A 15,559-nucleotide genomic window follows, 5' to 3' on the forward strand; every position below is an offset into this window, starting at 1 on the left:
GGGCTGAGTCGTTATGGGTTGCTCAGTGCCCCAGCTGGGGAACTGCACAGCCTGCAGCCATGCAAAGTCAGGTAGAAGGAGGTAACAGGGAGAGTCCTGGGGCACGCCAGTGGGATCTGGGGAGCCCGCGGAGTGGGGACGTTAAAAATGACCTCTACCTTGCCTATAGTCGACCAGCCTGAAAGGACAAAAACAGCCCAAGTCTCCCTGGGGTCACTGATGCCTCTCCCCCTTCTCCTTGGGACCTGAACCAGGGAGGCAGGGGTAAGGCCACGCCACCCACGGGTGGATCCTGCAGTGGACATGTCATAAGGACAGAAGCCAACGTTATGATGTCACGGCCCCGCTGTGGCTCTGTGCCCTTGGAGCTGTGAGTGAGTCGACCGGACCCCCTCCTCCTTCCCCAGGCTCACGTCTGATGCTCAGGGCTGGAAAGGCTGACCATGTAGCCCCTCACCTTCTCTCCCTGCTCCACGCACATGCTGTGGCTGGTCCAGCAGATGGCCAATGAATGGCAGGCTTAGGGAGACTTCCTTCTCCTTTGGGTCATAACTGGGAACCGGGCTTAGGCAAATGGTCCGGGAGCTCTTTGCAAGGCTGTGTGGAAACTACCTGTTACCTAGGCCACCTCCCCAGCCTGACTACGGGCTCACTGATCTGTCCCAGCCCCCACTGTCCTTTGATAAGCTCCTATCCGCTCACAGTGATGTCACTGAATGCATAAAGGGGTGGAGGGTGGGTGGGCAGGGTAGGTGACAAAGGTGTCCCCTCCCCATGTGGGTTGCTTTCTGAACCGGCCCCCAGCCCTGACCCTGGGACTCTCTTGTTGGGAACCAGCACCTGTTGGAAGGCCCGGGTATCTTGGTGAATTTGGGACTTGACGATGATGGGACCGATCCCAGTTATGGGCTGGTAAGGCCAATAATGCCACTATAGAAAGGCAAATCTGGCCCTTCCAGAGCTGGGGGTGCAGCTCAAAGACCCCAAACATTGGCTTTAATGAGCTCAAGTCCATATCCAGTCCTGCTGTGTGTTCCTGGGCTGGTCACAGGCCCCCTCAGAGCCTCTGTCTCCTTTTCTAGGAAGCGGGAACGTACCCTGGCTTTTGAGGACCGTCGGGAAGGTCGGGAGAGAAAGCTGCTGTCCTGCTTGTTGCCATTGCTGTCCATCCTCTTCCCACCTGGCCCACATGGCCCTCGTCCTCTAGCACAGCCGGGGCAACGAGGGGCAATGTTGGTGGCCAGGGACACAGGCCAGTGTGACTGTCGACAAGGACAGGGCCCTGCAGGTGCTGTTACGGAACTCTGCCAGCCCCCGGCCAAGTACGAGTTGACCCAGGCCACGCTGGACCCCTGCCCCAGACCCAGCGCCACCCGTGGTGGGCTAAGTGGCCAGGACTGAGCGAACGTTGGGAGGGCCATCAGGGAAGGGACAAGGACACCTGGAAGAAAATGGGGAGGGGCGGCCCCGGTGAGGGCGGTGGGGGACCTTGGGCCATCCCACGCCCTCTGCAGGCTTGTCTCCTGTCAGAGGCAGGGCTGTGGGTGGCCGTCCCCTGCACCTATCAGCTCAACCCAAGTCAACTTGCAAGGCGACCCTGGGTCCTCTCCCCTCAGGCAGCCCTCCGGTTTCAGCCCGCCCTTAAAAGCCTGAATTAGATGCAAAAGGCTGTGTCTGTGAGCAATTTTATGGAGAAAAGGTCCAACCCTTCCATCAGATTCTAGAATGGCTTCCTGACCCCACTACGGTTTAGCCCCAAGATGCGCAGGGCCCACAGGGTGTTTGTGGGGAAAGACAGTTTTCCCTGCATTTTCCAGGACTGTATGGATGACAAGATGGGGCACGAGAGGCAGAGAGGCCTGCCTTGGGTCACTCAGCAATCACTCAGAGATCCTACCACAGCCCCTGGAGGCTCAGCCAGCTGACCGGAGGGGGGAGGGGGCCCGCTCTGCCTCTGCCCTTGACCCCTGACCTTGACGGGGCGCAGAGCAGGAGCCCTACTGGAGACCCATCTTGCTCAGGGGCTCGCCTAAGAGACAAGCGTGGCTGGGCAGCAGTAAGCGGTCATCTCCCCTCTCGGGGTGCTGGGGCCCCCGACCTCGGACTAAGCGCTCACCATGTGCTGGGCACCCCATGCGTAATCCCAGGGAGGGGCTCTCACTACTGTCGTTACAGATGGGCTGTCCAAGCACAGAAGTGAAGCTCCTGGCCAGGTCACCAGCTGGTGGGGGGGGGGGGGGGCTCAGGCTACCTCTAGGAGAGGCTCTGTAGACCCCCCCACCCCCCACCAGACAGACTGGACTCCACTCTCCCCCGTGCCTGACGACGGCAGCTCTTTGAACCGTTGTGGCTCAGTTAGCTCATCAGGAAATGGGGTGGAGATGAGGGGTAGAGGGGGGGACTGGCCAGGGCAAGTCTGAGCAGGAGATCCAGGGAAAGCCTTGCAAGAGTTCATGACCTGGGTGCCTCCAAACAAGGCACTGGTGCCTGGCTCTTCCTGTCACTGAAATGTCCCTGCAGGCAGAGGAAGCTGAAGAGCCAGGTGGAGAAGCACAGACTTTTTTGAAGACTCTCTGATTGAGGTCCTTGAGAAGATCCCCAAGGGTATGTATGGAGCTTCCCCTCCGAGGCCGCTTCCCAGCCTTGGGGCCAGGACACTGAGTAAGCCTTGAACTACACCTGCAGCATGAGGACCCGCAAAGGTCAAGGCCACAGGGGTTCAAAAGGGCACAGGTGCCCAGCGAGCCTGCCTCGTGAACCCCAGTGAGGCCACTGTGGCCTGTGGCAAGTTCTCGAGGTCCTGGTTTCCTTATTTTTTTTTTAAATTTTTTTTTAACGTTTATTTATTTTTGAGACAGAGAGAGACAGAGCATGAATAGGGGAGGAGCAGAGAGAGAGGGAGACACAGAATCTGAAACAGGCTCCAGGCTCTGAGCTGTCAGCCCAGAGCCCGACGCGGGGCTCGAACTCACGGACCATGAGATCATGACCTGAGCCGAAGTCAGACGCTTAACCGACCAAGCCACCCAGGCGCCCCGAGGTCCTGGTTTCTTTATCTGTACAAGGGGAGCCGCACCGGTCACGCGAATGGAGGAACTCACCCTTCAGAAGCCCCGGAATTCAGCTGACACCTGGTAAATGTTAGCTATTATCGCTACTATTTCGTGGGTCTTTGGTTTTGTTTCCTGTGTCGCTGTGACCGACGACAATGATACAGACACCGGAAACGGGCTTTGCGTTTTGTTTTATCCTGATTCAACCCAGAGCCCACTGCCATCCGGGCCAGAAGCTTGTTAGGAAAGGTAAGGGGACACAAGCAGGTATTTTTCTCATCGTCATTATCTCAAATTACACTAATAAAAATAACTGTTACCGTTTATTAACTACTTACTCTGTGCCAAGCTCTTTAGTGAATCTTTTTTTTACCCTTCTGCGTGAGCTTCTGTTACCCAGGCTCAGAGACGTTAAGGAACTTGCCCCAAATGCCCAGCCAGGAAATACTGGGGCCGGGTCTCAGATTCTGGTCTGACTTCAGAGCCGCCGCACTAAGCGCTGTGGAGCTGTGAGAGCCCCCCCCAGAACTCTGCCCTGGAGGTCAGGGCAGGCTTCGCGGAGGAGGTGGCCTCTCATTGGGCTCAAATGAGCTCAGCGAGGGGGAAGAGCATGGCAGGCAGGGGGAACAGCACGAACGTAGGCTGGAGCCACAGCCCTGCATGACGGGTTTGGGGCACCAGGACCTGGTTCGGGGAGTTGCTGGGAGATGGCACCAGAAAGTTGAGCAGCACCGAGGAGCTCCGAGCACCAAGCCAAGGAGGGGTGAGGGCTCCAGGTCAGCATGGGGCTTGACCAGACCCGGCACCCAGAGCTGCTTCTCAAGCAGCCTCCTGGTTTGGAGTCTTCCTAACTCAGCAATTCAACCCTGCTCACCCCATCCGGGATGGGTTACCACCAAAGCCGGGGACCCTATCACTCAGGACAGCAACAATTCCTATCCCCTCCTTGTGGGCTCCCCCAGTCAGCACTTTTTCCTGGGGGGACAGTCTCCTGTCTCACCGGGCAGTCTGGATCCGGAATCCGGGTTCTTGGCCGCTAGGCGGTCCTTCTAATGTTGCCGCTTCTCTTGAAGGGGCAGGAGGTGGGCGATGAGGCCGGACAGTTGCTGGACCAGTCCTGCCATCTGGGAGTAAGCCCTGCGTGGATTGTCTGGCACCTGTCAACTTTGGGACTCCAGCTGGGATTTCGGGACCTCGGCAGAAGTCCCATCTGCCTCATTAGCATCACCACTGCAGGGGGCAGGTGGGGGCTGGGCTCTCTGTGCCCACCCATCCCTCCGAGGCACTGTCTCCACAGGCCACAGTGAAGGGGAGGGGCCGGAGGAGGCCCTCGTGGAGACCGTGGTGGGGCACTATGGGAAGCTCTTCACCATCAACCAGGACATCCAGAAGCCTCTGGAGGCCTTCTCCAAGAGGAACCAGGTCGTCCACCAGAGCCTGGGGTCTCTAGAGGAGAGTCATAGGGCTCGTACCCCGGTAACAGCTATCTGAAGCCTGGCCCTTTGCCTTTAGCCCATAAAACCGGGGGCATAGGAGTCTCCTCTGCACCTGCGAGGAAGTCTCGGAGCATTGGTGGGCTGCTGAGAGGGTCTGGGTGAGGCTGTCACTCCAGAGCCTTGTTCTGTCTCCCTTTCCGTCCCCTTTCTCCAGGCTGACCCCTGACAGTGCTTATGCTTAAACGTGTTCTTGGGGGTAGAAAAGCCATGAATTCTAGATTCAAACAGACTGGGTGCGGATCCCAGTTCAGTCTTTGACTAGCTGAGTAAGTGTGTACCCTGTCTGAGCCTCAGTTTCTTTATCTGTCAGATGGCAATGCAAACTAGCTAGGAGGTTGTCCTGAGGCACAGGACACAGAAGGTGCCCAAGTTCGTGCCCCGAGAAGTCACCTATCTCTCCTTTCTGGTTCATCTTATAATAAATAGAACTTTTGCCAGGAGGGCCGGCCATTCCAGAAGAAACTGCGCCAGGCAAAGGCGTGGCATGATGAATTTGCATGCTGAAGCTGGGGCCTGGGGACTCGGAGGGGAAGGGGACTCGGAGAGGAGGGCTGAGGGTGGGTTGATTCTGGCACAGGACCGTTGTGCGCAGTTTGCAGCGAGCCTCTGCCCCCTAGTGGCAGCACTGAAAACCTACACCATTTGGCACCTTTTCGCCTCCGGGGAACCGGACCCTTTATGAGGAGCCTGGCAGGGTGAGGGCGCTTTACCTGCTGTATCTCATTTAAATCTCACCCCAGCGCCTGGAGGTAAGTGCTTTCATTCCTAGCGCTGAGACAAGGGGAGGTGAGTAACCTTGAGCGTTCAAGTGCCGGGTTGGATCTCATCTTTCTTTAAAATGTTAATATTTTGTTCATCATGGATTAAAAAAATGTTTTTTAATGTTTATTTATTGTTGGGGGGGAGGGGCAGAGACAGAGAGGGTGAAACACAGAATCCGAAGCAGGCTCCAGGCTCCGAGCTGGCCGCACAGAGCCCAATGCGGGGCTCGAACTGGTGGACTGTGAGGTCATGACCTGAGCCGAAGTCGGACGCTTAACCGACTGGGCCACCCGGGCGCCCCTTAATTTTGATTTTTAAACAACAAGTGAATTAAAATGTTCTTCACTGTAATTTATCTTAATTAAGCATAAGCTGAGTTTTTCGATGCCACCTTGAATTTTGCAACTTAGACCGAGGTGTGCTTTTCTTCCCACTTTCCAGAGGAGGAAAGGAAGACTCAGAGAAGTGAGGACACCTGTGTAGGTCCAGGGCTGAGCCCGCATCCCATGGGGCCTTGCGGTGGGGGGGTGGGGGGGGTGTGGCCGGCACTACATCGACCAGAGCAGGCTGGGCTTCAGGAAGCTTTCCCCGGCCTTGCTCCACGGTGCCCTCCTAGCAGCCTCGGAGCCCAGAAGGGCACAGACTCTTGGGTCTGGTTATGGGAGGAAGCGAGCATTAAGCCCCAGTCAGCCTGGACATGCTCTTTTGGGCATTTCCTGGTACCTTGAACAGCCAGACCACCCAGGACTTCCCCTTCCTCCCTCCCCCCATCAGGCTCAGATCTCCCCGGGCAGTGAGCTCCTCCGGACCAGGCCCAGGGCAGATGCCCCAGGAGGGTTTGCGGCACCCAGGTGACCCAGCCCCTCCCACCGCAGAGCCTCAAGATTCCGCTGTGTCAGCTGCGAAAGAGGTGTCGCGGCAAGCAGGAACAGTGGTGACAGTTGGAACAGAGAGACGTGGACAGCTGTGATGTGAGCCCGCTCTGTGGGATGGGGGCGGGGGCAGGGCTGGGGGCTGCTGTCTCCTCAATAAGCATCACCCCCTCCCCAACACCACCACACACATCCCTGCTTACCTCACCCTGGTGACTATCAGCTTTCAAAGGGCTTCTCGAAGATGGGGCAGAGGTTACTTTACAGATGGGAAAACTGAGATCACAGATAGGTAAGGGCCAAGCTCTACCAAGAACCAGTACCCGGGCTTGGCATGTGCTGGGTGCTTACCCGGTCCTCCGGTAATGCTTGTAGGTAATAACAGAACGATGGCTTTTAAGTGAGTGGTTGTCACTCACAATCGTCAGTAATTCCTAGGACTGTCTGATGGTAGGCAGGTAGTACTTGGCACAAGGCCTTGCCCGGGACAGGCCCTCCTAAATGCTGCTTGGTTCTTACCTCTATCTGTTTCACAGATGAGAAGAGTGATTACTCGGAAAGAGTAAGCCATGCCCGAAATCCGTGACCAGAGGCCAGGATTTCTGGACTTAAGCTCTCGAGCTCCTGCTTACTGGCCTTTGGAATGGGGACTGGTTACCCTCCGGCCCCTGGGTCCTCACTAAAATCAGAGCCTGTACCCTTCCAGCCTCAGGGGCTGCTGGGAAGACACCAGGACCATAGGCCTGGGCACACTGCACCTGGACTGAGTGTGGTCAGCGAATCCAGGGCCTTCTCGGGCCCCATGGGATCCTGGAAGACGCGATGGTTGGGATCTACAGGTGGCTGACCTCCAGCCAAGGGGCTTAGAGGGGGAGTGGACTGGCCACTGTTCACAGAGCCCCTTCTGGGTCTTTCTCTTCAAGGTGGGAAGCAAGGCTGTCACCGCTGACCACAGCTCCACAGACCTGAAGCCCAGGACTCCGGGGCTGCCCAGAGTGAGGAGCTCTGGGTTCCTCCAGCCCCCTTCCCGGCCCCTGCTCTCCAGGTGTGGACCGTGGGGGTCTCCGGCCAGGAGGACCCTCTGGGAAGTTAGTTCAATGTCTCTCATGGCAGGGGAGGACACTCAGGTCCTGCGGTGGGAGGGACTCATCCAAGGCCCTTTGGGAGTGGAGCACAGACCAGGATGAGAAGGTGGCTTCTCTGGTCTGAGTGAGCTGGGGAGGGGGAATGGTGGGAGAGGATTGGGACCTCTTCCTCCTCCTCCCCCTCCTTCTCCTTCTCCCTCTCCTCACCCCCTCCTTCTCCTCCTCCCCCTCCTTCTCCTCCTCCCCCTCCTTCTCCTCCTCCCCCTCCTTCTCCTTCTCCTCCTCCTTCTCCTTCTCCTTCTCCTCCTGCAGGAAGAGCTGCTCAACTACATGCATGTGGCCATCAACAACATGGTCCAGCAGTGTTCGCCCTCCGCCCACAGCGTGCCCAAGAGCAGGGACCTCTTCTCCAAGCTCGACCTGATTCAGGTGAGGACTCCCTGCCACCCCAGGCTGGCAATCTCAGCCTGTTCAGGGCCTCCGCTCATGGTGCATTCACGTTTAGCCCCCGTGAGTCCGTCCCTCCGTGGCTACACGCGCTCCTGGGGCAGTAGGTCCTGGTGTCTCTATTGTCACTCAAGAAACTTGTGATGAGTTCCCGTTAGGTATAGGATCAGAGGCAGGTGCAAAGGAACTCCTGTCCTGCCCGGTCTTTCTCTGTGCATCTCACACACACACACACACACACACACACTCACACATTCACACGTGCTCTCTACACACCTAACAATACACGTGAAATATACACAGACACACCTGCAAACAAACACACCCAAGATGCACACAGGTGTGGCCACACATTTACACTCACGTGTGCACTCTGGGAGGGCGCATTTCAGTGACTGAGGGAGCCTCTGTGCAGGGTCTTCAGTTTCCACTTTGGACTCTCGGTCAAGTCCACTGAGCCTCCCCTTGTCACCCCCCCCCCCCCCCATCTGTCATACGCTGAAGTTGCAGTAGCCGGGAACATGTCAGACCGGCTTCTACTGACCACAGAGCGTGTCTTTTCCTTCTTTTTAATAATAGCTTCGTTGGGATATGATTCACATACCATAACATTTACCCTTTTAAAGCGTACCCTTCAGTGTTTCTAATTCAGCCAGAATTATGCAGCCATCACTACTCTCCAGAACATTTCATCACCCCCCACAAGATACATTTTGCATCTGGTTTCTCGCACTTAACGTTTTCAAGGTTGATCTACGTCATACAGTGTGAATCAAGACTTTGTTCCTTTTTAGGACTGGATAATATCCCATTGTGTGTGGACACACCACATTTTCTTTATCCATCAGTGATGGCCGTTTGGGTTGTTTCCGCTTTTTGGCCGTTGTGGCCAATGCCGCTGTGGGCATTCACGTACACGTGTTTGGGTGGACATATGTTTTCGGTTATCTTGGCGACATACCTAGGTGTGGAGTGGCTGAATCATATGACAACTCTGTATTTAAATCTTGTGCAAATATTATTATCAGCTGCAAACTGTTTGCCCAAAGTGGGTGATTTTACAATCCTGTGATCGATATATGTGTGAGGGTCCGATTTCTCCACATCCTGTCCACACTTGGAATCGTCTGTCTTTCGTAATGCAGCCATCCCGGTGGGTGTGAAGTCCTAGCTCGTTGTGGTTTTGCTCTGCATTTCCCTGGTGACAGTAGCATTGAACGTCTCTTTGGTGCTCGTTGCCTATTCGTATCTCTTCTTTGAAGAAATGTCTATTCAGATCCTTGGCCGATTTTTAAATCAGATTATTTGGGTGTTGTTTTTTTTTTTTTATTGCATTCTAAGATATATTCTAGATACAAGCCCCTTATCAAATATACAATTTTCAAATATTTCCTCTCATTCTATGGGTTGTGTTTTTCATTGCATGGTGTGCTGTGAAGCACAAAGGCTTTTAATTTGATGAAAATCCAAGTGAGCTACTTTTTCCCTCTTGGGTTACTTGCCTTTAGGCATCACATCTAAGAAACTATCACAAAAACTGTAATCCAAAGTCATGAAGATTTATACCTAAATTTCCTTATAAGAAATTTATAGTTTTTGCCCTAATATGTAGGTGTATGATCCACTTTCAGTTAAAACGTTTGTATATGGTATGAGATAAGAGTCCGATTTCATTCTTTTGCATAAACATATTCAGTTGTCCTGATAACATTTGGTGGAGAAAAAAAAACAACTATCCTCCCCTGTTGCATTGGCCTCTCCTCTCTCTTGTCAAAACTCTACTGACCCTGAACGTGAAGGTTAATTTCTGGAGTCTCAATTCTATTCCGTTGGTCTAGATGTCTACCCAATGCCAATACCGCACTATCTTGATTACTATAGCTTTGTCGTCAGTCTTGAAATCGGGAGCTCCGGGTCCTCCAAGTTTGTCCTTTTCTGAGGTGGTTTGATTCTTCCAGCGGGGCATGGTGGCGTCACGAGTGGAAGTTCAGCGGCCGGGTGGGTTTCAGGAATGGTGTGATCCGAGGCTCCCTGGCTCATCAAAGATTCGTCCTTTCCACACACTGCTGGCTGCCCTCTTCAATACTGGCTTCATTCTAGGTCACAACTCGCTCTCCGTACTTGAGGCAGGCTCAGTGGAGACGTTCAAAACACAGGATGCTTGGTTCCTCTGGAACCCGGAACGCCCCGCCCCGCCCCAGGGTTGCCATAGCAACAGCCAACAGTCAGCAAGCCTGCGCCTCCGTTGAGAAGGACTTCTCACAAGCACTTCACACAGCGTCAGGGCTGCTCAGCGGCCCAGCTCCAGGGACACCATTCACCACGTTGGCTTCCCCTGGGGCAAAACTCATGTTATTCATATTCACATTGTGATATGAGCGATGTCGGTTTCAATAAGGGCACGTTTGTCTACATACTCACAGTACATTAATTTCATCTTCTTCCGAAGAAAAAGGAAGAAATTACACGGTGATGTCAAGGGGTCCCGTGGGTCTCCTGCAACAATCACTCAACCGAGACGTATTGAGTCGCCCACATGTGCTCAGCGTTGTGCTAAGAGTTGGAGGTAGAAGGTCCTTCAGAAACGAATGCCTCTAAGAGAGGGAGGCTGGGGGCAGTCAGGGTGGGCTTCTTGGAGGAAGCGGTGAAAAGAGGCAAGCGACCGCATCAGGAAGCCACACAAGTACTTGGACTCAGTCATCTAGCTTTGCTACCACTGGGCTGTGCAGCTTCAGGCAAGTCACTTAACCTCTCTGAGCCTCAGTTTGCTCATTTGCCAACCGTCACCTATAGCACATGCTTGGCAGGGCGCTTGTAAGAGTTAAAGGAAGTGTAGATAACCTTTGATGGTGCTTTGGTCCCTGGGAAGTGGTGTCAAAGCACCTTCAGGCGACGGAGATTTCTTTTTCCTCCCAGGAATTTATGTTGGACAAAATGGAGACAGTGAGATTTATATCACTGCGTGTAGAACCCAGAGTGTGATGGTCAGCGGACAGTGACAAGAGTGAGGGCCTCAGAAGATGCCCCAGGTCCTTCAGGAAATGCCCAAGGGATCGAGATTCGATCCCCCAAATGCCCTTTCCCAGCACCCAGACTTCAGCCCGCTCCGGCCCGTACGGACCAGGCTGGCGACCAAGCCAGCCCTGCCAGCCTCAGGACCATCTCCTTAGCCCCTCGGCCTCCTTTTGTCACCACAGTGCCCCCAAGTGGGTGGGAGCCAGCCTGTTCCCCGCACTGGGGGATTGGCAGGCAACAAGGCTGCGGACCGGACCGGGGAAGAGAGAGAGGGAGTTCGCCGGGTGGGAGGCAGCGGGAGGTCAGGTGGGACTTGCCAGGCTGGACTTGCACCTGGGAGCCAGGGCCACACTGTCAAGGTCTCAGGTGGGTTTGTTTTAAGAAGAGCTCTGGATAGGTGCCTAGCTTTTAGGAATATGCGCGTCACAGAAACTCCCTTAAAGAGCCCCTCAGGGCCTAGGAGGTGAGAGCTCGCCTTGCCCACTGCAGACCGGGGAGCCCGGCAGGCTGGGGGTCCTGAATTTGTTCATCGGGGGCGTCTCATCAGAAGCAGACGCAGGGTCACTGCCCTCTGCCTTTCCCGAGGGTCCCAGAGCTGCCCGGAGTGGATGCTGCTCTCGGGGAGAGCTTGGCAAGGCAGAACCCCTCCCTCTCCAGCCTGCCTGGAAAGTTGGGCGAGAGGGCATCTAAGGGAGTCCCCTCCCCCTCCCCAGCCGGATGTCCTTAGGCTGGCGGTGGAAGAGCTTGGTCTGGATGAAAGCACTGGTTTGGCTTTCTTGTGTCACTGGTGTCAAACCCTCCTGGTGACCGCCGCAGCCCTGGAAAGACTTCACGTCTGGAGGCCGGCCTGCCTTGGCTTTTTGGTGTGGATAAAAGTCGCAAGTTAAGAGCAACTGACCAGCTGCGAACCAGCGAGTTAACTTTCAAAGAAGAGTTTCAGAAAAGATGCTGCTGTTCGGTCCACAAGCGCCGAGGGTCGTCATTTTCCAGGTGCTGTTGGGAGAGGGGACAGGCGGCTCAGAGGGAGGGACGGTAGGAGCAGGGGTAGGACTTAGCTGCGGAATTAGTGAGAGGAGCTACATACAGTGAGGCTGAGTGTGGTCTGGTCTTCTGAGCAGCTTGAAGGGGAACCAAGGGGGGGGACCATTGTTTCAAGTTCTGGTCTCACAGGCCTTTGGAGCAAAGAGGACATCTCAGGTAGGCTGGAGTCAGATTCCAGAAGGCGGAGGTCATGGTGGGGGGCGGGGCTCAGAAAGTGAAGGGATCACGAGGGGAGGGGTTTCCAGTCTGGCTGGAGCCGGAAGAACCTGATGGGGGGTCTGAGAAGGTGGACTGCGGAACCATCGTGGGGTCCACAGGCCCAGCTACGAGGTTTGGACGTTGGTCCAGAGGCCACACATGGGGGTGGCTTGGTCTTGGGCTGCTACGCCAGAAGACCACAGACTGGGGGCTTAAACACCAAACATTTATCTCTCGTACTTATGGAGACCGGAGGTCCCAGATCAAAGCACTGGTAGAGTTGCAGTCTGGCGGGGGTCTGCGTCCTGCTTCATAGACGGCCGTCTTCTCGTTGTGTCCTCACAGGGTGAAAGGGGCAAAGCGGTTCTATGGGGGTCTCTCTCATAAGGGCACAAATCCCATTCCTGGGGGCGCCACCCTCGTGATCTAACACCTCCTAACACACTGGAGACTGGAAGGTGACCATGTGAATTTGGGGTGAGGGGACACAAGCATTCAGTCCCTTGAAGGGAGGCTCCCACATTCCTGCCTTCCTCTGCTCTCCCTCTCCCCGCAACATCTGCTTTCCAAAGACACCTAGAGTCTCCCGTCCATCTCCCTGTAACGTGGGCACATGCTGGGCCAACGATTCTTGGACTCGAACGTTTGTCCGGAAGACGTGTGACCCACACAGAGTGTGTCCCCGCTCCCGGAGCTTCTGATTCAACAATCTGGGGTCTTAGAGGCCTTAGAATTTGCATTTTTTTTTTTACGTTTATTTATTTTGAGAGAGAGAGGGAGAGAGAGAATCCCAAGCAGTCTCTGCACTGTCAGCGCAGAGCCCGACGTGGGGCTTGAACCCACGACTGTGAGATCATGACCTGAGCCGAAATCAAGAGTCAGATGCTTAACCGACTGAGCCACCCAGGCGCCCCTAGAATTTGCAGTTCTAGCATGTTCTCACGAGGTGCTGATGCTGGAGGTCCCAGGACCACACTTTGAGAACCGCTGCTTTAGAATTACGGCAAATCCTAACTGCCTAAGCTGGTTCTGCTCCTCCTTGAGCACAACCACCACCCCCCCCCCCATGCCTGGGTCTCAGCATCCCGCCTGCGTGATGGGCCTGGACCTGGCAGCCTGGGAGGGCCGTCCCCACCCTGTCTAACCTCCCAGAAGGTACCGGACATACACTCGCTTCTAGGCCCGGGGCACGGTCCTGTGGCTTCCTGGCTTTGCCTGTGAGGGCTCTGAGGAGTGCTTCCTTCTTCCTGTCCCCTGCCATCCGCATGCTGTGCACCGGTTGTGACTGTGTAGGTCTGGTTCAGATGTTTTGTCGCACGCCTCGGGGAGGAGGACGATCAGAGCAGATGCCTGGGGTGACAGTGGCCCGGCCATCAATCTACATTTGCAACGGGCAGCTGAGTCTTTTAGGAGTTCCCAGCCTCCACGGCGAGGGGCTTGGCTCATGAAAGAGACAGATGGGGCCCTGGGCTTAGCCGTGCTGCTGCGGGCATGTACCCGAATGCTGGGGTTCAGTCCTTTCTGGGCTTTTATGTCCGACAGAAGCTCTCTCCGCCCAGACCCTGTCCCTTTAAGGTACGTTTTCTTGGGTTCCCTGTCAGCTGGAGAAAGGCCTTCAAGTGCATTTGGAGAAAAAACAAAAAAAAAGCAGTAGTTCAGGTACCTTAGGAGATGTCACTTCATCTGACCTCCCATTCAGACCCTGAGACCCCAAGACACCAGTTGGTCCGGGGCTTGGACATTTTGTGAGACTGAGAGCTCATTACCTGTCAATGAATTATTCCAGCTTTAAGTAACTTCAAGTGTGAGAAGACTCTTCCCGCTGACCATCCTGGGAGAGCTGGATTGTTAGCAAGTGGCTGGTGCTGGAAAAAAATGGTGGGAAAATCAAATTATGTCCTCTTTTTAGACCACACACACTAAGGTATACCAGTTCCCTTGAGGGGTTGTTTTCCAACTCTCGTGTTCGTTAAAACCACCGTGACATTCGCTAACCACGGAGACATCTAGAGATTGTTCTTGAAGATGCTGGTTCTGACGTGGGGCCCGGAAATCTGGATTTTTAACACGCTCCTGGGTGGTTCAGATGAGATGGTTATCCCATCGTAGGGAGAGAAATACTGGGTATCTAAATGCCAAAAGGAAGGAAATCTGGTCTGTGTTGACCTGCTCTTCAGTTGGGAAGCATGAAAGCCACAGAAGTTATACCTGAAAATAATTTGATCACATAAAAATTAAAAACGCGGGGTGCCCGGGTGGCTCAGTCGGTTGAGCGGCCGACTTCGGCTCAGGTTATGATCTCACACTCTGTGAGTTCGAGCCCCGCGTCGGGCTCTGTGCTGACCGTTCAGAGCCTGGAGCCTGCTTTCGATGCTGTGTCTCCCTCTCTCTCTGCCCCTCCCCTGCTCATGCTCTGTGTCTCTGTCTCTCAATAATAAATGAACGTTAAAAAAAAAATGAAAACGCATCTACCTCAGAACGCATCCACATATCTAAAGACAATAAACTAGAGGGAAATGATGACAAATTTGGAAAAGGATCAGTGTTTTAAAGAGCTCTCACAAAGTAGAACAGACAATTGTTCATATTCAGAAAAAAACAAAATAAATAAAAATAGCTATAAACATGAAAAATATTTCACCTTACAAAAAATAAAATTAAACAATGTAATTTCTGTCCATAAGAAGATTCAAATAATACACTAATGCTTGTAGGACAGGCTGTCTAACAGTGTGATACTGTTTGCATATATTTTCTAGAGAGCAATTTGATTAGAGGTCTCAAGAGGCTTAAGAAAATGTTTACGTCCTTTGGCTCAATAATTCCAAGCCGAGAAATTTAAGCAAAAAAAACCAGAGCTATTTGGTTCCGAAATGACAGCCCAACTCAACCTGACTTCAGCCAAAAAGAGAATGCATTGGCTTATAAAAACTAGAAGGTCAGGGACAGCTTCAGGCAGAGCTTGATCAGGAGCTCAGCGTCAACCCAGTCTCTATCTCTGGGCTTTGCTCTTCTACATCTTGGCTTCATTCTCCAGTTCCATGTAAACAACCTCAGCCCTGCATCCTCCAAAGCTGAAGTGAGAGCAAGAAAGAGAGAATGTCCCTTTGTGGTAAATCACAGGGCAAGTCTCAGGGTTCACTCTGATTGACGCACCTTGGGTCAGATGCCTCTCTTTAATCCCTGACTGGCCAAGCCTGGGTCAAATTTTTGAGTTTAGGAGAGGTGGAATATCTTTTATGGCTAGAGTCATTCCCCTGGAGCCAGTGGTGGATGCCACATGAACTACGTGGGCTGACAGAAGGGGACATGTGGTTCCCCCAGAGGGGAACCAGGCTACCGTTATCACAGGGAGACGGGACCTGATGCTGCTCCGGCAAAACCCAGAAGTGCCCGTTACAGATGCCAGCAGAGTGTTTAAGATGCCACCACATCGTTATTTAGAGTAGCCAAACTTCAAACAACCTAAGTATCTCGGAGGAAGAGTTTAATAAATAATGCCCCAACTTTAGGATCTGATAATTCTGCAGCCATTAAATTACATGTTTTCAAAAATAGTGTTAGGAAAAATATAGGACGTAAAGTTAAGT

At 53.8% G+C, this 15,559-nt stretch overlaps 1 protein-coding gene across 1 annotated transcript; it reads left to right on the plus strand.

Moving 5' to 3' along the window:
- Nucleotides 1–573: 573 nt before the first annotated feature.
- Nucleotides 574–11,420, plus strand: CCDC197 (coiled-coil domain containing 197). Its single transcript, XM_053888740.1, is given in 11 exon segments — nt 574–735; nt 838–912; nt 1,208–1,288; nt 2,393–2,560; nt 2,562–2,604; nt 4,351–4,529; nt 6,187–6,282; nt 7,107–7,178; nt 7,581–7,697; nt 10,632–10,925; nt 11,220–11,420. Coding segments are annotated over 11 exon segments (1,488 nt in total).
- The last annotated feature ends 4,139 nt before the right edge of the window (nt 11,421–15,559 follow it).

This window comes from Panthera pardus, unplaced genomic scaffold, assembly GCF_024362965.1.
Source record: "Panthera pardus isolate Hobbes unplaced genomic scaffold, ASM2436296v1 HiC_scaffold_24, whole genome shotgun sequence".
NCBI lineage: Eukaryota > Metazoa > Chordata > Mammalia > Carnivora > Felidae > Panthera > Panthera pardus.